General features: G+C 33.0%; 1 protein-coding gene across 5 annotated transcripts in view; it reads right to left on the bottom strand.

Moving 5' to 3' along the window:
- The window catches only part of PCDH7 (protocadherin 7), a 469679-nt gene that overhangs the window by 220441 nt on the left and 221453 nt on the right, over positions 1–27785 (bottom strand). For 4 of the 5 annotated variants that reach the window (XM_013964573.2, XM_018049355.1, XM_018049357.1 and 1 more), the window contains one exon: positions 25149–25365. In XM_013964573.2, coding sequence (XP_013820027.2) covers positions 25149–25365 — 217 coding nt within the window. The remainder of the gene's footprint in view (positions 1–25148; positions 25366–27785) is intronic. The other variant, XM_018049354.1, reaches the window with a different exon arrangement.

Genomic DNA, 27785 nt, shown 5'->3' with positions numbered 1-27785 from the left:
AACCTAAACTGGTTTTTTTTTTGTTTTTTTTTTTTTTTTAAGCCTTAAGCATTTTAACTCTAAAGATAGGAGAGAATTAATTTTGGGGTGGAAAAAAAATGGTTTTGACCCTTCCCACCCATATATTTCTTAGTGTAATATCTACAGAAGGGCTGGGACATGTTCTGAATGTGATTCTGGCCATTAATCTAAATGTTTAGGAAAGCAGCTATCACAAAGACCTTTGAGGTTTGGAGCATGATAATCCTTTTGGTCTTGCCTTAATCCTATTTAAACAGGATGTCTCAAAACTTTCCAGTTTCTCAACTTTTTTGGTCTTTGACACACTGCTTACTATTAGGCATCATCTCTGTTTAAGATAACATATCCATCTAATACTTAGGTAATAGCATTAGTCAGCTCTTGAATTGAGAAATTTGGAAACTAATTGGTTATCAGATAGATTAGCATCAAAGAATTCTGAAGGAACATGCACTATCTAAGCCTGTTGAATTAAAATAAATAAACGCAAAGTGGTAAACTTAAATTTTATTTGATATGATTGAACATAATTTTTATAGCTTTGCTTTTTTTCTTTTTAATTTTGTATTTAATTTTAAAAATATTCATTGCCATCACACATATTTTAAAATTTAAGCTCCCTCCAAAATTAAAAGCCACATATTCTAGTAACATCAAAGTAACAAAGTTATAATTAATTCTTTCTACATTTAAATGTTCCTGATTGATTATTTGGGGATCAGCATTTTATCTTTGAAAGAATCAAGTGTGTGAATCTTCCAAGCCAGAAAATAAAAGGGGCCCACATGTTCTTAATTTACAACAAAAAACTTGAGTCTAGCACGAAACACAGCAGTTTTTGTACATGAATCCCTAATACCATAAGGATTTTATATACAGTAAGTTCTTCCTTTGATCTTAGGAAGGGTAGATTATCATGAGGTAATATATTTGGAAATTTGCACCACACTGTGAAAGATACAAAAATAACCAAAGGTGTACTTATGAGAAACTTTGGAAAATAAATATACACACAAAAAACACAGATGAATGCTCACAGTAGAACTTATCAAGATGTAACAGGTAATATAAAATGATTTTATAAATATCTGTTTATAAATAACTAAAACAACTTAGAATGGTAATAAAAAAGATTAAACAGAAATTTTTGAGTCATAAATTCATAGAGTGGAGAAGAGAGCTTCATGGATTAAGGAAAATAAAAATGAAAGCTATTTTTTTTCCTATTTAAGAGGTAGGAGCCAGGATAATAAAATCACGCCTGGTACTAATGGGGTATTTGTTAGGAATATGCTTATAGGCAATCTTATGAGCTAGATTTTTACCTGGCTAGAAAAGGGAAAATGTACAATATGATGCTTGAAAATAAAAAGTAGATAGAAAAATGATTTGTGATTTTACTGAGTAGAATTGGCAATCAAGAATTTGTAAAGAGATTGATTTTCCAAAAGGACAGGAATTTGGTCATGTAGATAAAATGAGAATATCATAGAGAATGTTATGGTTCAGCCCTCTGTGGTTCTGTTCTTAGAAAAATGTATGATAAAAGTAGAAATACAGAACTAACATATTGACGCAGAACGCAATGTCAAGCTGTAGGGCCCAAGAAAAAGGCACAAACTTGCTTCACATCCCCCCCAAAATATAATAATTACATGGGGAACAAAAATAAAGTCAAATTTCTTAGTGTTTGGAAGCTAAAAGCAAAGAAACAAAGGGATGAACTTTGAGAAAGGAGACACAGAGCTACTTCTTCAAGACTGTGTCAGATATGGAAAAAGGATAAAAGAAAGAAGCAGTTTGTGGAAAAGGAAACTGACAGCCTAATGCAACGTGGTGAGAAGAAGGTTATTTAGCACTGGCAAATCAGAAGTCAGTCAAACCAGACAGGTTATATGGTGGGACCATACAATATGGTTGGGAACCAACACACCTTATAAGCAGAAGAGACACATCAAACAACATATAAAGTGAGAGCTTAATTAGGCAATGAGACTGCTATTCTCTGCTTGATAACCTTAAACCTTCATCAAAATATCACTTGTCTGGTACAAGGATATATGAGAAAGGGCCATTACCGTACGGCATAACACATTCCTGGTAACAGTATTGTTATCCTTATACTATTTGTGAGGTCTATCTTAAAAATACATTTTCTCTAAGAGTTAGAAAATTGATATTTTAGCTCTGGTTCTGACCCTAAAATTTTCCCTAAGTCTCATATTCATGTGTGCTAAGTCACTTCCGTCCTGTCTGATTCTTTGAGACCCCATGAACTGCAGCCTGAACAGGAACAGTCTACCATATTACAATGAACAGTTCAATTTTCTCTCATTCTCCTTCTTGCTAAGAGTGGCTGGATAGTTATCAAAAAGAAATTTTATTCATCTTAATGCTGGGTGTGTCTGGGCTTCCCCGAGGCTCAGTAGCAAAGAATCTGTCAGTAATGCAGGAGATGTAGGTTTGATAGCTAGGTCCAGAAGATACCTTGAAGAAGGAAATGGCAACCCACTCCAGTATTCTTTTCTGGGGAATCCCATGGACAGGGGAGCCTGGCAGGCTACAATCCATGGAGCTGTAAAAGAGTAGGACATGACTTAGCAACTAACAACAATGGTATTTCTAGGCAAGGCTGGAGCTTGAAGAGGTCAGCTTGGTTGTTGCTGCTAGCTCCTGCAGGGTGGAGTAAGCTGGTACCCTGGTATATTTTTAAAATTTCTTAACTCAATAAAAACATATTTTTTTTCTCTTTAACTGAAAATGTTCATTATTTTTATTTAATGAGATAAATTAATCACTACACATTACATCCTAACAATAAATTTTCATGATGACAATTAGAATATTGCCATACAAATTTGTACCTGTAATCTATTTTTCTGACAATTTCACTAAAAGTTCAAGATTTTGTTGCACTGAAAACATTTTATAAATCTGCTAGCAAATCTATAATATTCGACTTTAGTATTTTCAAATTCCTAATGTTTTACCAATCTGCTAAAAAGTTCTCGGTTTATAGCTACAATAGCATAACCCACTGTGTCCTTCATACAAAGTAACAAATCAGCTACCCTAGTATCTAATATATCAATAATGTTCACTTAGAATTTTAATTAATGTATGATTCACACAATATAATTAATATTCTAAATATAGTTTTCCCTACAAAATATATTTTAATAAGGATTTTGCTCTTTTTTTTCTTGACATAGAATTGTTTGAGTAAATTTATAAAACTATGGAAATCTTAAATGCTCACATACAACAATTTTAGTCTCTGTAACTAAAAGTTGTCATATCAATTTGATTATTTAGGTTTGTTCATCAAATATTTAAAGAGTGTTCAATCTGTGCTAGACACCGCTTTAATCAGTAGTACTTAAACATTTGGATTTCTAGCCTCTTAAAAACTGTAAATGACCCAAAAGTGCTTTTGTTTTTATGTGAGATACATCACTGGTAGTCAGTATCTTCAATAATAAAATTGACATTTTAAAAATTAATTGTAAATGCATTTGAAAATAATCATAATAAAGTCATTTCTTTTCAAAATAAAATATTTTTTATGAAAAATGATTACCATACTTTATAAAACCAAAAATAAACTAGAAGAGTGACATTATGATATGTTCTAATATAGATCGTGATAGGAAAAGAGCAAAGCTGGATAGGGTCAGGATGGGCTCCACAGAAGAGGTGATACTTGAAGTCAACTTTAAAGAAAGACTTGACTGGCTGGATGGAAACATTGGTGAAAGAGGTTAAGACCATTCTAGTGAAAAAAGGGCATGGCTAAACAGAGCATGTTGTAATAGAAAGAACATGGAGTTTTTTGTTTGTTTTTTTGACAAAGTTTCCTCAGACTCCATCTTAGCTATTTCAGCTGTATGGCTTTGAGTAAATCATCTAAGGTCTGTGAGCCTCTCTTTGCTCTCTTATGAACCTACAGATTAAGAATGTCATGAAAACTGAGATGAAAAATGTAAAATATTTTCACATGTGGCAGTTAAATGGAACTCAGTAATATAATGTGTTTTGTTGCATATTTAAGGACAGCGAATTGGTTATCATGCTGAGAGCATAAAATACTATGAGATGTAGAGGGGAGAATGGAAGTTATAAACAAGAGTGAAAAGGACAGCGGAAAAGAAGAGCTGGTGTGGAGATTAAAGGTGGGTATGAGTAACTTAAAAAAAAAAAAGAAACACAGTAATATAAAATGAACTACCCTGGAAACTCCAATGAGAATCACTTCTCATACAGGCCTTAGCAAACCCATAAAAAATCTCGATTTCCACTTGGTGCCCTCCTATCCTTTCCCAGAATTACAAACAAATGAACAAACTCGGGTTTTAGAAAAATGAATTACTCCAGTATCATCATAAATACAGAATGTATGTGTAAAAAATAAAATGGATGATAAAAAACTTAAGACAAATTTAACCAACCACTTTGCCGCTTGTAGAGGTTTAGTTGACCTGAATCTTCCATGTCTCTATGAAATTAGATTTCAATTAATCATAGCAATGAATGAATGAGTGAATATATAAATAAAAGTATATTTTAAGCCATATGAATAATGTATTAAAAATCTGAACTCACAACTGTGATGTTCTCAACTTGGAACTGAAAATTAGGAGACTCATAAAATCTGCGAATTGATTTCAAGTTATCTAGAAAACACTTTTATTAAGAGTGTGGTACATACATAATGTTATGACTTTTCCCCATGCTGGTTTGTACCATCCAGATGCTATCTTTGATCTTCAAGACTTCATTGATAGAATGTTAAAAACTATTTCCCAACAACAAAATATTTTCTGCCAACACACCTTAGTTCTGACAATTATGGCACAGAATAAAAAAATATACTTAGTAGAGAAGCACAGCTTTAAAATACAAAATAAACTCTTCATTAAGGTCCAGGTTTAGAATTTTATAAAACACAATAAATATCCTGGTTCATTGTACAGGCACTAGCTGTAGTAATAGGCCAGTGACAGGTAAGAAGAAAGTGAGTTTTAGATGAGAATGTTTGCAATAACCTATAAAGATTTTGGGCTTCTCTGGTAGCTCAATTTGTAAAGAATCCGCCTGCTATGTGGGAGACCTGGATTCAATCCCTGGATTGGGAAGATTCCCTAGAAAAGGGCATGGCAACCCACTCCAGTATGCTTGCCTGGAGAATCCCCAAGGACAGAGGAACTTGGCGGGCTGCAGTCCATGGGACTGCAAAGAGTTGGACACGACTGAGTGACTAAGCACACACACAAAGAGTTTAGGACTAGACTATTCTTTTTTTTACAAAGTATTTTGTACATCTACCCACCATTTTGTCTGATTTCTTCACTACCACAGTTAAACTCAGCCTAACTTATCAGAAGAGAAAGCAAAGAAAATAAAGCATTAAACCAAGGTAATAGTGGTAATTATGGTTGGACCTTGGACACAGATAATATTAATTTATTCTTTAATTCAGCAAATATTTACTGAGCATCTAGTCTATGTCAGGCACTGCCTTAGTAATCTGAGATAAAACGAACATAAAAACATGATCTCAATCCTCCGGAAGCAAGTAGGTAGGATATTTTATAAATAAGTAAATACAACATTTTATTCCACTCAATGTACATACAAATAAGTCTAAAAATTATTTTCAGAAGAATTTTGTTGTAAAAAACATATACTCTAGAAATGAGACCAAGCTCTTCACTTTATAATTTTTCACATTCTGACTTTGTAAATATGGATAGTAAAGCTCTATGTCCAAAAAGATAGGTGTCTAACTCCATGTAGTACTCATTATCCAGGACTTACAAATGACTGTACTAATGGCTGAAATTAAATATACATGATAAATTTTTACCTTCATTTTCAGGTCTCATGTGCATGTGTGTGAAGGCAGGAAGTAAGCATAATCAACTTATGGTGATAACTTTGGAATAAAATATCCCTGATAAAATATCCCTATTCAACCATTCTTCCCTATAGCACTATTTGCATAAAGTTTCTTCATTGAAATTTCTGTTTTCTTTACATTTTTTTTTTCACTACCTCTCCTCTCTTGGTATCAACTACTATATTCTAACTTTGTCAAGTCAAACAACAGTTGTCAATTCTGTATGAATTTAGCCATATAAATGTAGTTGCTGCCGCTGCTGCTGCTAAGTCGCTTCAGTCGTGTCTTACTTACTCACAATTGAGAAACTTTTTTTTTCTTGACCAAGACTGCTTCAGTCTTGAATAAGTTTAGCAGAAGCTATGCTAAGTCATTTTGAGTTTACCTAAATGAAAGTGAAAACAAAATGGATGATTTCCTTTGTAAAGTTGAAATAACTCCATTCTGCACAGTTATTTATAATTTTAAACCTCAAGGAATGATTATTCATAGATCTGTGGAATGCAAGGAAAGGAAAACAGTCTGTTCACCCTATCCTTCATTTGGAATACTTTGCCCACTGTGCAGTTAATGTATTTTAATTTATTTTTAAAAAACAAGTTGTTCTTTGACTATAAAACATCTCAGATGCTTAGTAAAACATTTTTTGTGTATTATTTTCTTCTCAGCATACCTATGCACAACCTGAGAAGTAGGCAGCATGTTCTAAGCTGGAATTCAGTGAATACATGAGAACACCCTTTTTCAATACTATCATTTAGATTACATGAACTTAAATGTCAACTTTGGGCAATGCTATTCCCTCGAAGCACATATATTATTTCATTATGGATGTATTAATTCACAATGTTTTATTTCAAGCCTATAAAATATGGTATCTTCTTGAGAAATCTAACAGCTGATAAAACTGCATTAGAATGGTGCATGTTTTCACATTTCCACAAAGTTGCTGCTATCTTCTTATTTGAGTCAGCTGTCTGAATTAGTTGCACAGCATTAAATTTAATAAACAGCATATGGATCTGATAATGTATGAGAAGAACCTGTTCTTTCTCTTCCCTGCCACATATATGCTCTTTTATCTTTCAATTAAGTGATACATTTCCTGGTTAAGTTTATTTTAAGAGTATTGTGTAAAAAGAAACCAAATCTTTGAAATCTTTGTCTTAGTATAACCTCTCTAGATGTACATAACGCACAAAATATGTCACATACTTTTCCATTTATAGAAATAAAATCTTTAAAATTGTTATATTGTGTGCTTAAATTTCTCGTCTTTAAAATATTCAGTCAATTAATAGAAGTTCATTATAAGAAGAAAGTGAAATCACCATTTTTTAAGTTAAAGTTTTACTGATAAAATACACTGAATTTCTCAATAGAGTTTCAGTCAAAAGCAGTTCAGAAAGTACAATGATAAAAGTTTTCTGAAAGTTCAAGACAAAAGAAATATCTGCTTTTTAAAATATGGACCAAAACTACTAAGCTTAATTCCTGGGAGATGAAGAAAGAGTTTGAACATATTTTAATATGCTAAATGCAGATTCAGAGAACTGGTTATAATCCTGAGTCCCTCTTGCCTGCACACCAGAATTCTTTCTGAGGTAAACACTGGCCTCAAACTCTAGGCAAGTGCTTATCAACCCTGATCTGATTTTCCTCGAACAGAAACTTAATTAAACTTCCTACTCTTAAAGGACCTTTCCATTTCTTGTCAGTAAAAGAAACAGGTAAGGAAATACATTGAGAGTAGATAGGTACATGGATAGTTATATTCTGTGTAAGAGCAATAAGATACTACGTATTCCAAATTTTCCTACATCAAATTTAGGTTTGCAAAGTCAGGCCATGTATGATCACAAATGCTGAAGGCAAACCTTTATAGTGGTTCATTCTTTTGAGACTTCAAATTATAACACCATCCCTTTTTTACAAGGCATTACTAGAATATTCCCCAATGTGTATATTAGATTCCTTTATAGAGACAGTCATGTTCCTACAAGCCATAAATTTAATAAATCACCAGATATATAACTTTCATTCTCACATTTACATTACCAAGTATTTTATGGAGCAATTTTCTTAGTCATAGCAGTGAGACTGTTCAGTGATATAAATAAATAAATGGTATTCCAGCAAAAACCCTTAACTCTAAAGGAATGGAATCTCACAAGAATACAATTCACTATTAAAGAGAATTCAGCTATCAGTAGGGTCTATCTTGCATTGCTTCTATGAAGGTTTATTACGAGTAGTATCAGAAGGACTTTATTATAGCAAGCATTGCAGAAGCCAAGGACAGAGTTATGGCTAGGTTTCAGTGAAGAGAGAAAGAGCTTGAAAAGCCTAATATACCACAATACTGAAATTGTTATTATAAATGACTGGTACATTTACATCGGATTATCATATATTTTCAACAGAAACGTTAAATGCCAACTCTGTCAGTGTCTGTCTCTGGGCGCGGAGCTTCTTGTTGAGACCTGTTGTGCACTAGCAGAGCCAGGCTTAAGTGTTCCCAAAGGATTTTTATGTTTATATTATAAAACAAAATTCCTGGCAAGAAAAATTAGACTTTAAGGTGTAAAGAATATTTTGAAATGATGAAATATTTGACTGATCCAATGAAATTACTTTAAAGCAATATTTTAAAATACTCTAACTCTAAAATACTCTAACTTTAAAATACTTTAATACAGTTCTTTTAACTTAATCAGCACAATTTCCTAAGCGTATATTATAAAAATGAAAGTATACATCTTATTTTTGGTGGGGGGGAAGAGGGTAATGGGGCAGGGGGGAAGCAGTAGAAGGCATTAGAAAACTATAGCCTTAAGTTAATCTTATAGTCTTTTGTTGGTTTTTACCTAAAGGGCTATATTGAATTCCAAATTCTCATATTTAAATAATGAGAGAAAATGTTCCAAATTGTAAAGGCACTTGCTCTACATGTTTTCTATTTGCAATTTAATAAACTTAAATACAGGAGTGTTGCTTACTTTTATAATAAAAGTCTTATATGGTAGGAGGCTGTCAAATTTGCAAATGATGAAACTATTGACTTTAACAGAACAGTTCCAAAATAGAGTCTGAATGCATAGTTTATTATTCAAATTATTTCCAAGAAGTGCTTTAGGCTTCTTAACCCAGCCCGTCAAGGATGGTGTGTCATGCATGTGTGTTTGTGTGCGCACGCGTCAGTTTCCTTGGTGAGCAACGCTGAGTCTTCTTAAAATTTGCTCATAAATTTCAGAATAAGTTTTCAAAAATTACAGTTCAGTTCAGTCGCTCAGTCGTGTCCGACTCTTTGCGACCCCGTGAATCGCAGCACGCCAGGCCTCCCTGTCCATCACCAACTCCCGGAGTTCACTCAGACTCGCGTCCATCGAGTCAGTGATGCCATCCAGCCATCTCATCCTCGGTCGTCCCCTTCTTCTCCTGCCCACAATCCCTCCCAGCATCAAAGTCTTTTCCAATGAGTCAACTCTTCGCATGAGGTGGCCAAAGTAACTAAGTCAAATTCTCTACATGTTGTGGCACCAAAAAAAATATCTGTCTTCAAAATTGTTTAGGAAGGCATATCAGGTATACAAGTAGATAGTTCATAAAGTCCAGTCAATAAGGACACTAGCTAAATGAAGTGCAAAAAATATTATAATGGCTCCTTTTGCTCTTTGGAATCAATGGCAGTAACCTTTGTTTAGAAAGAATATGTGTCTGAGCAATAACATGTACCAATATTTCTCAAGCTGCTAAAACGAAAAGAGCTCAAAAGCAGGCATCTCTCCATTTAGCTATATTACATTTTCTGTTCTTTTCTTCCCTATTTAGGCAGGAGAACTGCCTTAACCATTTCAGAAATGCCCTACCTTCATCCCAGGAAAGGAAATGAAGGCCTTAGCACTGATGCTAAAATATGTATAATAGATACAAATGAGCAGCAGTTGCAGATGGGGGCTTTCAGTTACTTTATGACTAGGTCAATTATTAGCAAACTAAACATGCCAGCTTCTCAGTGAAAACAGATTATTTTCACTTAATCCCACACTGAAATACGCATTATCTTTTCTGCTATTCCAAATACATGAAGTGATTCTATATATCAAATTAAAAAGCAATATCCTTTTTCAATATGAAAATCAAATTACAACATCTTAAATGCTAGCACCAACTGAGTTATAAATCTATGTTTGTAAGGCATGTCTTCTCCTGACTACTAAAAAAAAATTAATAAACTATACTACTAGAGAATAAAGGACTTGAAAACTCTTTTGTACAGATGATATATAGGTCCTTTTACTTATTTATGACAATGGTTTTCAAATTATTTTTCAATTTATTTTAATTTGCTACTGTATCTAAGGAAACTTCTTATTCTTAAGTACCTTTGAGCAAATTCAATCATTTAGATCACCTGATAGGCATAATCAAAATAAATATCCCTAGAGAGGCAGGGGTTTAAGTTGCAGTTAAAAATATGTGTGTCCCAGTCCTGAAATAGCTCTAATTCAATTATGTACTATAAAAATTATATTATTTAACAGAGTCTGCTGCTGCTGCTAAGTTGCTTCAGTCGTGTCCGACTCTGTGCGACCCCATAGACGGCAGCCTACCAGGCTCCTCTGTCCCTGGGATTCTCCAAGCAAGAATACTGGAGTGGGTTGTCATTTCCTTCTCCAACGCGTGAAAGTGAAAAGTGAAAGTGAAGTCACTCAGTCATGTCCGACTCTTCGAGACCCCATGGTCTGTAGCCTACCAGGCTCCTCCGTCCATGGGCTTTTCCAGGCAAGGGTACTGGAGTGGGCTGCCATTGCCTTCTCCATTAACACAGTCTAGTAGTTCTGAAAGTAGTGATATAGGTATATAAGTGTTTATACTTTATTTACCCTACAAAGAAGAATATTTGAAAGAAAATTTCCCTAAGAGTTTACAAATTTAGCTTCCTTTTTGCTTATTTTGAAAATTCCAACATTACTGAGACTACATTAAAGTATTAAATAAACTTTAAGTATCTTTTTAATGCTTGCTTTATTGAATGGTGTGCATAATTAAAAAGTTAATTGCTCTGTTCCCACAATCTTTGGGAGTCAAGGGACCAACTCCAGAAGCATGGTTTTAGTGCTGTACTTTCTTATACACATGCATTATTCTACTCAGTGAATTACTTTCCCTACCTAGGCAGAAGGATCCAATGAAGACAAGTGTGTGTGTGTGTGTGTGTGTGTGTGTGTGTGTGTAGAATGAACTACCAACAAAATATAGGCATAAAGAATATAACTATCTAGTTTACTCAGTGAGTAAAGCACCTGGTATTAATTCTCACCCTGTTTTGGGCAGACTGTATTTCTTTAAGTAACTCATTAGATTAAATCTATTACCTTAGTATTTTGAAGGGAAAAATGTATTAACATCTTAATTTTTGTGATATGAACATGACTATTTCACTTATGATCCTAGGTATCAACATTTATGTCAAGCCACATGTACAGTAGTTCTTGAAGATGGCATATAATACTACTTTTATGCACTGTGTTTACATAATTACAAAAGTACAGTTTTTTATAATGCATATAAATACAAAGGGGAACCCCTTAATGTCCCTGAAAAGTAGGTAGTGCATGAAATATTGGCTGCTTCAGATGAGACAAGATCAGTGATTTGGTCAAAATTGCATAATATAATAATGCTTATATCATATAAGTATAAAATGAAAACTAAATTTTTCCTTTTTAAATATGTTTTAAAATAGAAATGACTATAATGGCTACAAAAGGTTTTCCTGAGCTTTGAATGTAGTAATACAAATATAGTCTTTGGGGTTAATAGTAACAAAGCAAGAATAATAAATGATAACAGTTACTATATCAGGTATTAACTGTAATTTTATATCTCAGTTGCATCATTTATAAAATGCATATATTACTTTCCTCAGGATAATTCTATGAAGCAAATGAATATAGAGAACCCTCAGGTTATCACTAATATACTGCAAAAGCATTCATTTATTATTTCAATTTTTCATCACCCTTATTATCATTTATTTTTAGATACTTAATAAAGATATGATTCCATCATTCTTTCTGATGGATAGATTGTCCTCTTTACGTTATATTTGCTCTTTTCTGGTGCTTCTCTCTTTGTGTGTGCATTAGATGTACTTTGTGATGACTTGGCCCCTTTAAAATCCCTTCAGCCCTTTATTTTTGAGTTGTATTGTAACTGAGGTGTTTCATACTGTGATCTGAAAATTATCTCCAAAAACCCATAAAAGTTGATTTCTACATTTATAAATGTATTTGGTTTAATTAGCTTCAAATGATATGTGAATGAGTGTTATGAATTGCTGCCTAATTGGCAGAGTCTATCTACATTCTGTAACTGGCAATCATTTTTACAAGGCTTTTCTCACTGCCATGAAATTTTGAGACTTGACTGTAATCTCAGTCTTTTAGGAACCACTTTGCTACTGGGCACTGAATGACCTTTAATAATTATTTGATGACTTCTCTGTGAGTTACTGGTGTCTATTATTTACTTCTCCTTAACAGTAAATCCAGGAAAATATATGCAGGTCTCTTAAAGACAGAAGCCATGTAGCCACAGAAAATAAATGTGAAACTATTAATATGCTTTCTCTGTCTATGACTTTTACAGAATTTTGTTTGTTATAAACACTGGTATTTGTTCATAGTGGATAGAGAAACATGTGTTCTTAGCCTTGGAAATGAATGAAGAGGGGCCAGGAAACTACTTGCCTTAACGGCAAAATACCGGTGAGGCCAATGAACACTTTTGTAAGCAAGAAAACAATCATGTATTTAATAAATATAAACACTGTGGATCTGCTTTAATTTGGGGAAAAAAAGAGCTATAGGACTAGAAATAAATTTAAGGTATTTTTTTAAAAAATCAACATAGTGAAGCAGTAATCTGATAGAAATTTTATGAAATGCTAACCGCCTTAACATATATTTATGTATATCTGCACAATAACTCTTTAAGATAGGGCCATAATTATTATAATTGTTGTTTCCATTTTATAAGGGAGTGAGATATTATGTAAATTGATCTCGATTCCCGTCTTAAAAATGTGATGGAGGTTGAACTAGGACCTAGACTTCTGGCAACAATTCCTTGCAAATGTACCTATTGTACTGCATACCACAACACAGCAGAATTAAGTTTAAAAAGGACATTTCAAAACTGAAAATTTATAGAACAGATGCTTCCAAAAAGCATCCTCGGAAGAATAGAGAAACTTGATAGTCTGAAATGACTCAAATGGTGCCATTTGACAGAGAAAATGAATTACTTGATCCTCAAAAATGTCACAGGTAAGATATTAGAAGGGAGAACGTGTGCATAGGATGGTGTGGTTGGGAGAGGCAAAGGAGTAAGGTTATTAGAAGGATAAAATAAAGAAAATATTAAAATCTCAGAGTCAGTCTATGGGACAGTCCTCTAATCCTCCTTCAGAAATGAAATGAGTGTCAGAGAAGCTCAGAACTTTTCATTAAGGTAAAGAAGAGTTATGCATTTTCCCTGCTATTTTCAAAAACTTAAAACATAAAGACCAGAGGCTAAGTAATCAAGTCAGAAGTCTTGTACTTTGTGCCCTGAAATAAAATGTGGTTACTTGAGAAAAACGCACATGGGAACCTCTAAACCCATAGACAATTGATAGAATTAATTTAATAGCTACTTGATTCTGGGGACATAGATAATACTCAGACATGGGCTGTCAAGGAAAAACATATGGGTTTGATTTCACAAAAGAGGATAAAAACAGACTGGGGCTGAGATAGGCAAGAATTAGATTTTAGATCATTATTCTAGGAAAAAGAGATGAACCATTGTTGTCCAGGAAACTAGAAGTGCCTCTTAAAATTGAATTCTTAAAGGCTGAGTACAACTGATCACACTGAATAAAGGGTAGTAAGCTTAAGAGGAAAAGAAAAAAACTCGGATAACACATGGTTCTATGTGAACATGTTGCTTTCTAATCACTTGCTCAAAGATATTGCATGATTAACATTGCCTGGACCAAAGTGCAGGGAAAGAATAAAGATTGAGCCCTAAATTCAATTTTCTCAAATACTCATGGAATTGAAAATTGAGTTTATTTTAGGCGAGAATTATCTGAGAAATTGTGATTATATAAGTAATGATTTCAAAAATTACATATCAGTCTGTGAAATATTTCTGACACAGTTTGTTGAGAAGTATTACTTAAAGAGAACAGCAGGTAACTCTGCCCAGTATCCATCAATGAAATTGATGGATAATTAATTGAATGCTTAGATAATGCAAAGATATCTTACAGAATGGACCAGCAGCAAGGAGGGAAGAAAAATCTGGCCATTTAATCATGCCTATAGCTGATATTAAGAAAATCATTTGCATGTTTTAAATAGAATTTTTCCCTAAGAAATAACCCTAAAGAGAAGAGAAAACAAACAAAAAAACAACAACAAAAACAACTACAAGTTAGAGACACAGAATTATAGTTAGTACCTTGTATTCTAAAAGAGCCCCTGAATTTAGGGCACCAAAGCAATTTTTTTATTAGGAGAAGATTTCAGTCAATAGCAGACATGTTACAACACACCTTATCCGCCTCATTGGATCTGGATGAGAAAGTTCCTCTTCTGATTCCATCCTCCCCAGGCAATCTTTTAAGAGGTACACTGATTTACCTTGGGTCACCTTAGAGATAAAGAATATTGTCTTGGAGATGAAGTGGGGCCTTTTCAGTTTCTTCAATGGGATATTTTCCTATTCAAAATTTAATAAACTAATATACCAGTTTGACATTAAGATCTTGTAATAATGTTTGGAATTTGTTTTGGCTCTGTTCAATTCTGCACACTGATAAAACTGAAACTTGGATTTAGAAAAAATTTTCCAGGTGCCACGTAGAGACCACTCAGTCACCAGACAGGTAGTTTACTCTTGACATGCACTACACTTTCATACCTTCTATTCAATGTTCCAGGACAATGGGGAGCACATATCCCAGGCCCCAAAATGCACACTTCCAGAGGTTTTTGATGAGCTAAATAAATGTATGCATGATTAAATAGATGCTGAATTTTTATTGGGAAATTATTATGCAGCAATTACTTAGATTATCTTGGGATGGAAGATTAGTTTTATTAATGTAGTCCCTATGTATAATTCCTACTAAGCAATGATGAACACAGAGAAGGGAAAATACATTTATGTGACATTGATAGTTGTCCTTTCTTAGACAAAAAACATCAAAAGTGACATCTGCCTAGCAAATCATTGTTAGTAAGTCTTCATACGTAATACATTTGAAGGCAGTTCTTCCCTTGCATGGTGTACTAACTGTGGTAAGCATCTTTGACATGAGATTTCTGTGACTGGAACAGAACAATCCTTTACTGTACAATTTGAATTTATTTCTTGTGCAAATTCTACTTCATTATTGTCTGTTTCGAAGCTTATCTATTTGTGTAAGGCCACTAACAACTGATAGCACTATTATAGTGTCAGGAGTTCTATAATCACAAAATAAAAATGTTTGACGATGATTAAAAATGTTTGATATCAATTATTGGATTTCACCAAAAATGCAATTAGATATTATTTTAATTTCAAGCCAGTGAGATGGACAAATGTTGACCTAGTATAAAATAAAGCATAGAAGTTATATGTGAGGCCAAAATTCACTTAAAAGAGTAATTATTATATCTCAAGGAAAGATAACAAACTATTATTACAGAAATTTCAGACTCTGTTGTACTTTCGGAAAATTTTGTAGAAACAGCAACAAAAATTATGAACACAGCATAAATTATAAGTTGGTTAGAAATTTATTAAGATTGATATAGAAGGATGCAATCATGTCCCTGTCTCTGACAAAGACTTTATAAGGGACTTCCTGACCTGGGGGAAATAATTGTCAAATATGCTCTTACATGGCGTCTCCTGGTCTTTGGCTTTCTCAGTTGTCTCACTTCTGTCGAATCTCTATCAGTAACACTGGGCTCCAAGTCCATATAACAAAATTCAACAAAGTTTTTAAACATCTATGTGTAGGATTCTAGACGTACAACCCTAATTCTAAATTTCTCCTTAGCTTGCCATGCTTTGTTTGGTTTTATTTTTTTTTATTTTAAAGTATCCTCAGTCACCTTTACTGAAACTTATTTCTCTATTATTCTCTTATATTTCAGTATTTTTTCAGATTCTGCGTTGGGTATGATCTCTCTTATCTGGTGTCAGTTACTTGATGGTCACATCTATTCCCCAAGTTTCGTAATCATCAGGGTGCCAATAAATCTTAAAGTTGTATTTCTGCTATTGATTTCTACTCCCATGTTTCTGGGGTACATTTTCAATAGGCTGCTAGATATCACTTGAATTTTTCAAAGATACCCTAAATCTAAAATGTCTTAATCAAGCTTGTCCTCCTGGAAAGGTGCTATTCCTTCCACTTTTCTCAGTTTGGGAAATAGCACCCCTGTTTTCCCACAATCTCAGGATATATCCTTTGCGTCACTTACTATTCCCTATAACCTCACTCATATTTCCATTTATCAAATTCCTACTTACCCATCCTTTAAAGCTTGGCTAAAGTTTTTCATATCCCCAATTCATATCGTCCTCTAATTCTGGTAACATTTAGTCCTTTCACCTAGAGCTTCTCATGACTTTACCTTAAAAAATCTAATTCTGTACATACCATTCTCCATCACAATATTTGACACGTAGAAGGCAAAGAGAATGTCTTATTCACCTTTGGATCCTTATGGGAATTTGAGTAGAGTAAATGTTCAAGAAATAATTATTGAACTTGAATTCTCATAATACTCTAAATTCCCTGTTCATTGTATAAAATTTCAACTATGGCTGTGATGACTTTTTACTGCAAAAGCTGAGTTGGTGAAATGCAACTTCATACTGAATAGAAACAATGTACATAATTCAGTATAGGGCACTATGGTTCTCAGGAAGCACACCAGTCAGATGTGTCCTCCAATGGGTCCTCATCAATGGGTCCTCCAATGACCTCATCAGTGGAAATGCTGAGCATTTCAGAGCAGAAATAAAGTCATAGAAGATATATTTCTCAAAGAAAATAAATGAGTAGATGATTTTAAAGCATAGGATACTGTTCTATTTTTTTATTACCAAAACATTTTTTTGCACTCCTTGCAGATTTGTTTTAAATATGCTTTATCAAATCTTAGTTTCTGAATATCACATTTTAGCAGCTATCTATTTTAAAGGATTTAAATTTAAATGTCCATGTATTTCATTTTTTTTCACTTTTTAATGAACTTTTTCTTTCTGGATCAGTGATCAGAAGGCATACAAAATAATGAGACTGATGTCAAAAAATATACATCTGCATAAATTAAGTAAAACTTAATCAGAAAAAGGATTTTAAAACAAGGCAGCCTATTATTTATATTTCAGATAGAAAGTGAATGTGACATGAAGACAAATATCCAAAAACTTAACTGGAACCTTGAGATAGCAATTACACAAACAATAGCAACCACAACTCAAGGAATGAATTTGGTTTTCAAAAAAATAAGCCTAATCTAATCACTCTACTCTAATCTAATCATCTGATTTGAGTAACACGATTTGTTTTCTGAAAAAAAACTCAAGAACTTCGAAAGATTATTTATAGGATCTTATTAAGCTTGAAAAGCCTTATTTAAAGCACACATATTTTTAGTAACTGTCCACATTTATGAGCGGGGAAAGAAAAGAAACATAAAAGTAATTTGTTCTGCAGATGAGATCTAGATTTACCATCGGAGAAGGCAACGGCACCCCACTCCAGTACTCTTGCCTGGAAAATCCCATGGACGGAGGAGCCTGGTGGGCTGCAGTCTATGGGGTCGCACAGTCAGACACGACTGAAGTGACTTAGCAGCAGCAGCAGCAGATTTACCATATGCTGATAATTTATATCAATGATAAATTCTGGCATTTTGGAACTAATTATTAAGAATTTAATTTCTTGTAGTTTGACATGAAGCTTCCAGGCCAATAAAGTCTTTATTTTTAAATCACGTAGAAGACAGGTAGGTAAAAAGAGAGGATAAAATGCAAATAACTTTTGGCCTTCTTCCAGTCCAAGATATTATTTATAAAATGCAAAAATTTCAATAAGTGCATTTATAATTGTTTCATCTAAATAGTTTTCTACTCCATTCTCTGTGTTTTATACCACTCTGAGCTTCTCTGAGCTTTCTCCCTTTCACATCATAGTGAAGCTACTGAAATCTGGGTTGTATATCCCCAACCTAAAGATGCCCACCAGGAAAGCAGAGACTCTTTCTCAATCACTTCTACTTCCTCAGAAAGTCTTGGCAGTGTTTTATTTTTTATACATATTTGTTGGATCAAAATGAATAACCACAGCTTTGTCACTATATAATTAACCCATTAAACAAAAGACAAGGAGGATATTACTCTGTTTTGCTTTACTTTAGAAGAGAATGCTTTTCTTACCAAAACAAACAAACAAACAAACAAGCAATGGAAGTAACAATAGTGACTTCTTTAACCTAAAAGAAGAATATGAAGTGAAACAAAGTTTCAATAAGTGGACTGACCTCTGAGTTTGAGAGCTAGCTACACCTTAAGAGTCAGTTCCAGAGTACCTTTAATCACCCAGAGGATGCTTAAAGTGTCATCACATTTCAGCAACATCAAGTATTTTACGCATAACTCAAGGGGAAAAAATCATAGGAAAAACAGAAATATATACAATATATAAGCAAAGACGAATACAAGAAATATGGGGTTATAGCTTAACTTAATAAGGAACTAAACACAGAATTCATTATCTAACAAGTGTGCTGAAATTCAGATAAGCAAATGCTGTGAGAGTCTGGAGGCAACAAGCCCACTAATTGACCTCCAAAGTCACTTTGAGATTTGATGAGAGCTCATTCCCTCCTCAAATGTCATAAAGGTTCAGCAGAGTGATCCAGTTTTAAAAGATAAAATTAGAATAAAAAGGGTAATATAGTCACACATTTTATCAGTGTTAATTATTAATAGTGAGATTAAAAAGAAAGGGCTGAAGTTCGGTAAGCATACCAACTGGACACTTTTCAGTTCATTTTCTCTGTTGATTTGAATATTTTGAGGCAGTTAAAAAGGAAGTATATACCTGCAGAATAATGCATTCAACTGGAAAACTGGTTGTTTTACATTTCAAAATGTAAAAACATTAAAAAAAGAGATTAGAGAATACAGGGAGATAATGACTTCTCACCTTGATTGATAGAGAGCACAAAAAGTTGGATTGATTTGATACCAAAGGATAGACTTTTTCTTTCCCCTCTTTTAAGATCCTTGATATGTTTAAATGTTACTGCTCCTGGGTGCCATCCCTTGGTTTCCCACAAAAATTAGAAATTAACTGGGAAGTATTAAAGGTGAGAATATCATTCTTACCAGTCATTTCAGAATGCTATCTTTGTGAGACTAAGTATTTTTGATGCTTTCATGATTAAGCCTTTGTGTCAGGTCAAATCTACCTAAAGTTAATAATAATCATAATTATTTTATTATTACTATTTAAATAATAGTACTAAATAGTCCTATCACTAATATAGTAAAATTAATGGTACTCATTATTTATTTATACATTATTCAGTGCTACTGTCTCATTTAGTGCCTTCCACTACCCTATGATTTATTATTGGAGAAAGTGGGGCTATGAGATGTCAGAAAATTACACTGTTAGTAAAAGGGGAAATCAGGATTTAAACCAATGTTAATTAGACTAATACTTTGGCCATCTGAGGCGAAGATCTGACTCATTGGAAAAGACCCTGATGCTAGGGAAGATTGAAGTCAGGAGGAAAAAGAGGTGACAGAGGATGAGATGGTTAGATGGCCTCATCAACTCAATGAACATGAGTTTGAGCAAATCCCCAGAGACAGTGAAGGACAGGGAAGTCTGGCAGGCTGCAGTCCACAGGGCTGCAAAGAGTCAGGCAGAGCTGAATGATTGAACAATGACAAATAGATCAATGTCATTTAATTGACATCGTTAATGTTAATTGTCCCTAGATTTCCAGCCTGTTTTTTAAGCAGTACATTCTACTACATTACATATGTAATGTAGGATGCTGTCTATAGGACAATGTCTTCTTTAGATTTCTTTTAGATTATGTTGTTTATTACTGGAAAGCTAGAAAGCTGCTGCAGCATACATCTTGATTGGCTGAGACTGCATAGAGATAATCTCTATTATCACTTTCCCTAATCACTATGAAGAAGAAGGAGTAAATAGGACCCTCCAGAAGTGAAAGGTGTGTGGACTTGGGGATACTTGGGAGGTATAGAATTTTACTGATGGCTAGAAATGTAAAAAATACAGTCAGACATTGGTACTAGACAGAGTGAAATGCTAAACCAAGAAAATGAATCCTTTCCAAGGTATATTAGTCTCTTTCCCACACACACACAAATGTTGCAGGGCATTTGCTTTGCTCTGTTATGAATATGTTATTAACAAGAATATGAACGTCTTTGGGAGACTGGAAGAAACAGTGTCGTTAAATCAATCTAAATGAAAACAGCAAAAATCAACAATTTCTAGAGTATCTTACAGATGAGTGCTAAAAATTGGATAGGTAAAAGAAAAATAGAAAGTAAAGGGTCCTTTATCTCACACAAGGGTGAGTTTAGTGGCTATTCTCGTTGCCCTTGGTCATAAAAAAAAATGGTGCTTCATTCACAAATGACATTTCAAATATACTGTTATTTAGTTCTGAAATCAATGTGAAAAGTCCATGGCAGATACAGAAGGTTCTCACAGTGAAATGCACCATGCTTCAACCCTCAAGAACAATGTGCTATAAACACTAAAGCATGTGGAGTGAGGAGAATGAATAAAACAATTATGCTTAACTTACACATGGATTATAAAAAGCATGGAAGTGGGAAATTTAAAAAATTAATATATTAAAAACCAAAATTATCTTTAAATATTTGAGAAAATCAAGAGGCATAGAATTAATTAAGCAGTTAGAATGGGCAAATTTCTGACCATTTAACTTTTAAAAATCTGCCTTATGGATCAACAGCTATTTTCTTTCTTTGAATTATTTCTATGTTATACTATCTGAAAGTTTAACTAGAGGAAAACACATACTGTTTTGTATCTTTTGCTCACTCTTATTCTGACTGAAGTTTTCACTGTCAGGTAAGAAAGTAAATGTGTTTATTCTATTCTGAGATCACTTAGTCATAATGAATGGTTTTGAAGGCACTGTACTCAGAGCCAGATCAGACCTATAAATACCTCTTGGATAGTGCAATTTGGGGAGACCCCAAAATTGTCTCCCATACTGACATACTGTTGGACAAACTTTTTCATCCACCTGTCTAGAAATCATGCCATTTGACCCTTTTCGTTTATTTGATTTATGTAATGCATTCATTATCTACTACCACAATGCACATGTGTTATATGGGTTGTGAGGAAAACCCTACAGTTACTTCTGATTGGCTCATATTATACTACATATTATCAAATTCACTCACCATCCCACTAAGAGATCCAAAGTTCTCTTTCTATTCAGGAGAATAAAATACATAAGAAAAACTGGATGTAAGAAAATAATTGCAGTTTACTGGATCTATGTATGGTTTTACAGTTAATTTAGCTATTTGCCATATAGATGATAGAAACAAACCCTAAAGAAGTAAATGACCTATCCAATCCTAAACGGAAATTATGACTAGAGGTTAAGTTGGGTGTTTTTCATATTTGAGTTGTTAAACTCATCATGTGATCACGTGATACATAGTTAAAACAAACTAGCCTTGAAAATATGATTCAGGAGGGGTTTTGAAAGAATAAGTAGACCATGGTACAAAGGCAGGGGTCAAAATAGATACTTACAGTAGACTTAAACTCATAAGCCCCATTCTAAGAGAAAGTCTGAAGACTACTACTGATAAAGAGAAGAGCAAACTTTTGCGTAACCAATGGTTGCCTTGAATGTGATCATGCTTTTAGGCCTAATATCTGGTTTTCACTTGACTTATTAAATTATTTTATCAATAAAGTTCCTTATCGTTACTTAACTTCTTACCATGGATTCCATATTTAAAAATATGTAATTCCACTAAGCATATTTTAATGAAATAGCAACCAATTTCTCCAACCTTATCAAAGGATCAGCATGAAATAATAATAATAATCATAATAATATTAGGTTAAAGAAAAATATGTTAGTGATATTTTTCATTAATGAATGCATAATTCATGATGGTTTTCTTAAAAATATTTTTGTGTATAACTTTCATTATTCCTTTCCAGAAACTCATGAGATACAAGTACCCCAGGTTTGAAATCATCAAAATGGTGGGTTTTATTTTAATAAATAAATTCTGGTTTCAAAAAATTATGTTTATTTTTATACTGTATTATTTTACCTAAGCTAATAAGAAAATAAAGCTTCATCATCATTTGGCACTAATGTGGTTTGGAATATAGTGTAAAGCTTGTTAAAAAGAGAACTAACCCATCAGCCCTTAATAACATTCTGTTTTGCTAAAGTATAAAAGGCAGAGATAAAAGCTTTAGTAAAACATGAGTGTATTTCACTATCCATGTACTGAAATTTTCCTGTATCTTGGTTATTTCCTTACTACAGCATCTGTGACTATTTTTATCATTAGCTGTACCAACTTATACCCAGTTTCCATCATCACACTGGAATATTATAAAGTTACTGCACTGGAAATTATCTCCTAAACTTTACAATGAAAGTTAATCCAAGGAATTAGTTATAACAGCATTGTTTCTAATAAGTTAAAATTCTTATAGGTTAAAATTCAAAATGTTTGAGGTTATAATAGTTAGGAACTAGGACAGCATCCAAAATGGTATTTTCATGTAAAATCCAATACAAATCCTGATTAAAACCTAACCAAGCAAAACACTGCAGATTACCTGGATTCCAATTAAATGTGACAAATGAATATTTGACAGGTTTCAATTCCAATTCTATTTATGTCAGAATGATCCATTAATATTGAAGATGAAACTACCAGAACTCAAGCAATACAACTACACTTTACGACTAGATAATAGTCTGAAAACGAACACAACGGAACTCTTAAATGTCAACTGCTACATTTGGATCACCCAAAGTGAATCACATCTCCTCTGTCATTACCTATAGATCAGGGCTAACATGAATCACACTGAGCAGATGACAAATGGTTATATAAACTCCAAATTTCAAGTGTCAGTCACATAAAATCAGGAAAAAGCAGTTACATGATTATGTTCCTTGGCTGTTGACAAGACTGAAAACATAGTTATAAATAATAACTAAAAGTCTTTGAGAAATATTTCTCAGTCAACTTGCTAGCCTCTTAACAAGCTCATCTTTTAAGTTTTCCAAGATATGTATGTTTCCTAAAAAGTAACCACTGTGTATTTGTCATATATAATATGTTTATTATTCATTATTTCTTTTTTATTTTAATGGCACTGAAGTCCTTAAACTCAGAAAAGAGAAAATGACATTAAAATATGACTGTAATGCCAATGATAGTTGACACCCCCAAAATAAAGACTTAATTATACTGTATGTTGTGAGAAAAGTACTTTAAAAATACATATAAAATTATATGATATCATCAAAAGGTAATACAGATATAGTAAAGCCCTTAAAGTAAATGAATCCTGCCTTCCTGGAGAGTGTGTATGTGTATATATAAAACATTTTGAGGCATTTTTACTTTAATTTTTACTTTTGTACAAAGATTTCAAACATATTTGCCTTAAATATACATTCATCAGCATTGCAGTTCATATATATCAAAATTGTATTTAAAATTGCATTTTAAAGAATCTAAAAAAAAAAGATGAATTCTTAAAAACCATATCAAACTCCCATCCGCATAAGCACACACCGCCATACACACAGATAAGCATGCCTTTATAGCCATAAGGCAAAATGCCATTTAATATCTGAATAATTAATCAAGAAGGATTTCAATCAGCAGACCCTGATATCATATCTACTTAGCTAGATAACAATGTGGAAAAATAACTATTTTACATGACTTAGTTTAGCAATAATTTTATCTGGAGTTATATATAATATATTACTCTCTAATGCTGGATTTAGTATTCATACATAAGCCTCCAGAAAAAAAGACTTTTTCCCACAATAATAGGTTCTATTTACATATTGTCACTCAAGAAACTGGTATATAACAAAAAGTTAAAATTTCTTATTTCACTTGGGGGATGGAATGGTGAAAGACATAAATTCACTTCACGGTTTCACTAGAGATAAAAATGTGTGTGATTCCTCTTCCTCCCTCTGCATATAACCAAATTTCTTCTTATATATGAAATAGTAAAGTTAGCAAGAACTTCACCACTCCATTATTTGACATAAAATTCTTCAAGGATTTACTTACAATCTTTGGAAACAGAAACAAATGTGAGAAGTGTCATAAGCACTACTTGCAATCTAACATTGTAACTTAAAGGAAAGTGTACACAGGCTGATTGTGGTAATTATGAGAACCATCTCACAACAGGATAAGAATATAGGGTACTATAATCTTCCTTCCTCCCTTTCCCTTGCAAAAAATAAAAAAGAGAGAGAGAGAAACCTTATAATTAAATGAAAGGGGAGTTCTAATAGCATTTACAGTCTATTTTGGAGAATAATATGATACTGTTCTCCTCCTTTGACTCCATTTCGGTTATCACTTAACAAGGAGAGGTTTGAAAATGCTTTTCTAAATACCTAGAAGACGAAAGAACAGAGCCAGGTGTGTTTATTGTCATTTCCTTTTACCAAGACTGGACAATTAAACAATTGAAGAAATAGTTGCATGACAAAAATGAATAGAAGAAAACAGTGACACAAGACCTTTCTCAGTGGCTATAGTTTAGGTATTATACTAGTTTAGTTTTTCCCATAACAGGTACTACTCTGATTTATTGGCAAAGGTGTTTATTTCTGACAGGGTGGTTTAAAATGATGGAGCAAGTTCAGTGAATTTAATCTAGAGAATTATGTTCTTTTATTTGGCATTTCTATACTTTAGCAAATATTGATTATTTCAAAGAAAACAGGCTTGGTGTCAGCTATTTTATTTTGATTTTAGACTGACCTTCAAGAGTCTACTTATTACGGCTCACTAGCGTGATTATGTGTGTGGATGTTGTGTTTGCCCCTACCATTTTCCATATGCTCTGCCTCACCAACACTGCCATCCGGCGTGGTCCTTTCATAGTTGTCCTCTGGGAGTGGAAGGGCACCCAGTCTTGGCCCTGATGAACTCTTACTGCTTGGTGTTTCTGACTCCTCCAGCCCGCTGTCATAGCAACTCTGCAGTGACCCCTGATGTGGGTCCTGAGGCTGACTCACAACAGAAAACGTCACTCTACGAAATGGCTGTAAGAGAAAAGATTCTGAATGTCACTAAGGTATAAGATTGTAAATGATCTTATTTAAAAAATACATAAATTACATACATTAAGGTCGACTGACAACTAATTCAATACAGAATAGTTAATATGATAATGCTGAAATTTATTTGCTTAACTCTATTTTTTGACACAAAACATAGAGCTTAGATTTTATTATGGAAGAACTGAATATTCCTTTCTGTAACAGAGATAAGAAAACAGCAATGTTACTGAAACACACATTTAAATTTGATATGGTACTTCCACACGTCACTACTTTTCTATTCTGAAGTCTTCACTTCAAATATATTTTTCACAAACAGATCTCTTATAAAAACAAGGGTCAGTGATTTTGGAAAGCCATAAATATAGAACTAATCCATCATAAAAAGACCATTTTTAAATAATTTGTCCTTACAGTAGATGGTTTAAAATCAAGTGTTCTGGGAATTGACTTCAACTATTAGAGGTGCAGCTGATAAATAAGAATTTGGATGAAGTGCTAACAGATTGGAATACATTTCTTACTTCATTCATATTAAAAATATTACCTACTGACCCTAAAGTATAAGGCTAGTATTGAAATAATAGACAAGAGTTTCATTAACCAGGGAATTGAAAATAAACTAGAAAAGTTTAATTCTGTGTGTTTTTACTACAACTAACTCACAATTTGCTCAAAAAAGTAACATCATATACCATCTTTTTTTTTTTTTTTCCAAGTTTCTGTTTGGCGATCATATACCATCTTTAAGCAGTATTTAAAGTAGTGCAAATATTACCCATTGGATATCACAATATAATATGTTATTAATGTTGGCTGAATAGAATGCTTACTATATATGGATTTTCAAGGTTATCATAACTACATAATAAAACAAACATTTTAGGCTCATTAAGGGAACAAATTAATGCCATATATTGTCAGGGATATATGTACACATAATATTTTGGGGTAGGACCAATATAAAAGGTTCTATAATATCTCTTTCATATTATTCTTGGCAAATTCTATTCATTACCTTCTTATATGACTTGAAAGTGACATAAATGTACAGATTATTGAACTTATAACTCAGACTGTTTTTTTCTAATATAAAGATAAAACTAATATTGCCAGAATAGTGAGAAAGAACCTTTTTTGCACTCTTACATTTGCATACTAGTAGTACAAATCACCCATCACAATTAGAACCAGTAGAATTTTTAAAATGTTAAGTCTAAGCTACATACCATAGGCTCTTAATGGGAAAGCTAAGAAGATCTGTGACATTTCCCCCAAAATTTATAAACTGGTCTTACTAGAGACAAACACACGCTTCCACAAAACTTCCCTTTATTTTGTCTCAGATAGAAGACTGGTCAGGAATATTGTCTATTGTTCATATTTCTAACCAAGTACCTCTCCTTCAATGTACTTATTAGAATGTGTAGTCTTTATAAAATCCACTTTTCCATTTAATTCAATATCAAACTTTAAGAAATTCTAAATTCTATTGGAAACATTTAAAGCATGTTCTCTTCTTTATAATGTTTCCCTGAATTGGGACTGCAGTATTTTAAAACAATTACAAAATATTACTAGGATAAACATCATACACACCATGGGCCAAAATTTACTAGCAACAAAATCTCTAGAAACATTTTTCTTTTTTCACTATTAATTCTCACATTGCTTTAGAGTAGTATAATTGTGATATTTTACCCCATTTCTTAATATATATCAAATCAATAGATTTCGTATTTGTATTTGCATTTACCATGCTTTATCTTATGTGTACATATTTTTTTTTCTTTTTTCCCATTTATCACTCCCAACTGACTGCAAACCCTCTGTGAATTATGTTCAGTATCATCTTGGAAATGGAATTAATGATAGTCTCTTAAACCCAAATTGCTTTGCACATAGAAGCCACTTAGCAAATAATACTGAACAATAAAATTTCAATGACAATGCTAAATTTAGGAAATAGTGCTATGGGTCATGAAAATATATTATCACTTCAAGACATAGCAATGGATTAAGAAAATCATGTTAAAAATAAAAGAGGGTCAAAAGCTTTTTAATTCTATTTTAATGATTCTCAAGTATTTTAGAATCAGTCTACTAATGCAAGGAGAAAGTTCAAAATGAACACAGAAATAGGTAAATTATGCTAATGGATTGACAAAGAGAAATAAGAAATCATGAGAGAAAATAATTCTTTTTGATATAAAAGGAAAATGATGTTCGAATGAAAGTGTTAATCTGTGATTAAATGCTGGTTCTACTAAAAGTTAATACTAGAATATCACAGATAGAAGATAGGCTATGTTTACAATAAACAGTCAAAACACTTTTTTCTATCATGCATTATGTAATATTTTCTATGAATCTGTGCATTTTACTGTAGTGTGCAGATTCTG

Source organism: Capra hircus, chromosome 6 (assembly GCF_001704415.2).
Source record: "Capra hircus breed San Clemente chromosome 6, ASM170441v1, whole genome shotgun sequence".
Classification (NCBI taxonomy): Eukaryota; Metazoa; Chordata; class Mammalia; order Artiodactyla; family Bovidae; genus Capra; species Capra hircus.
This window is presented reverse-complemented; position numbering and strand designations above follow the sequence as displayed.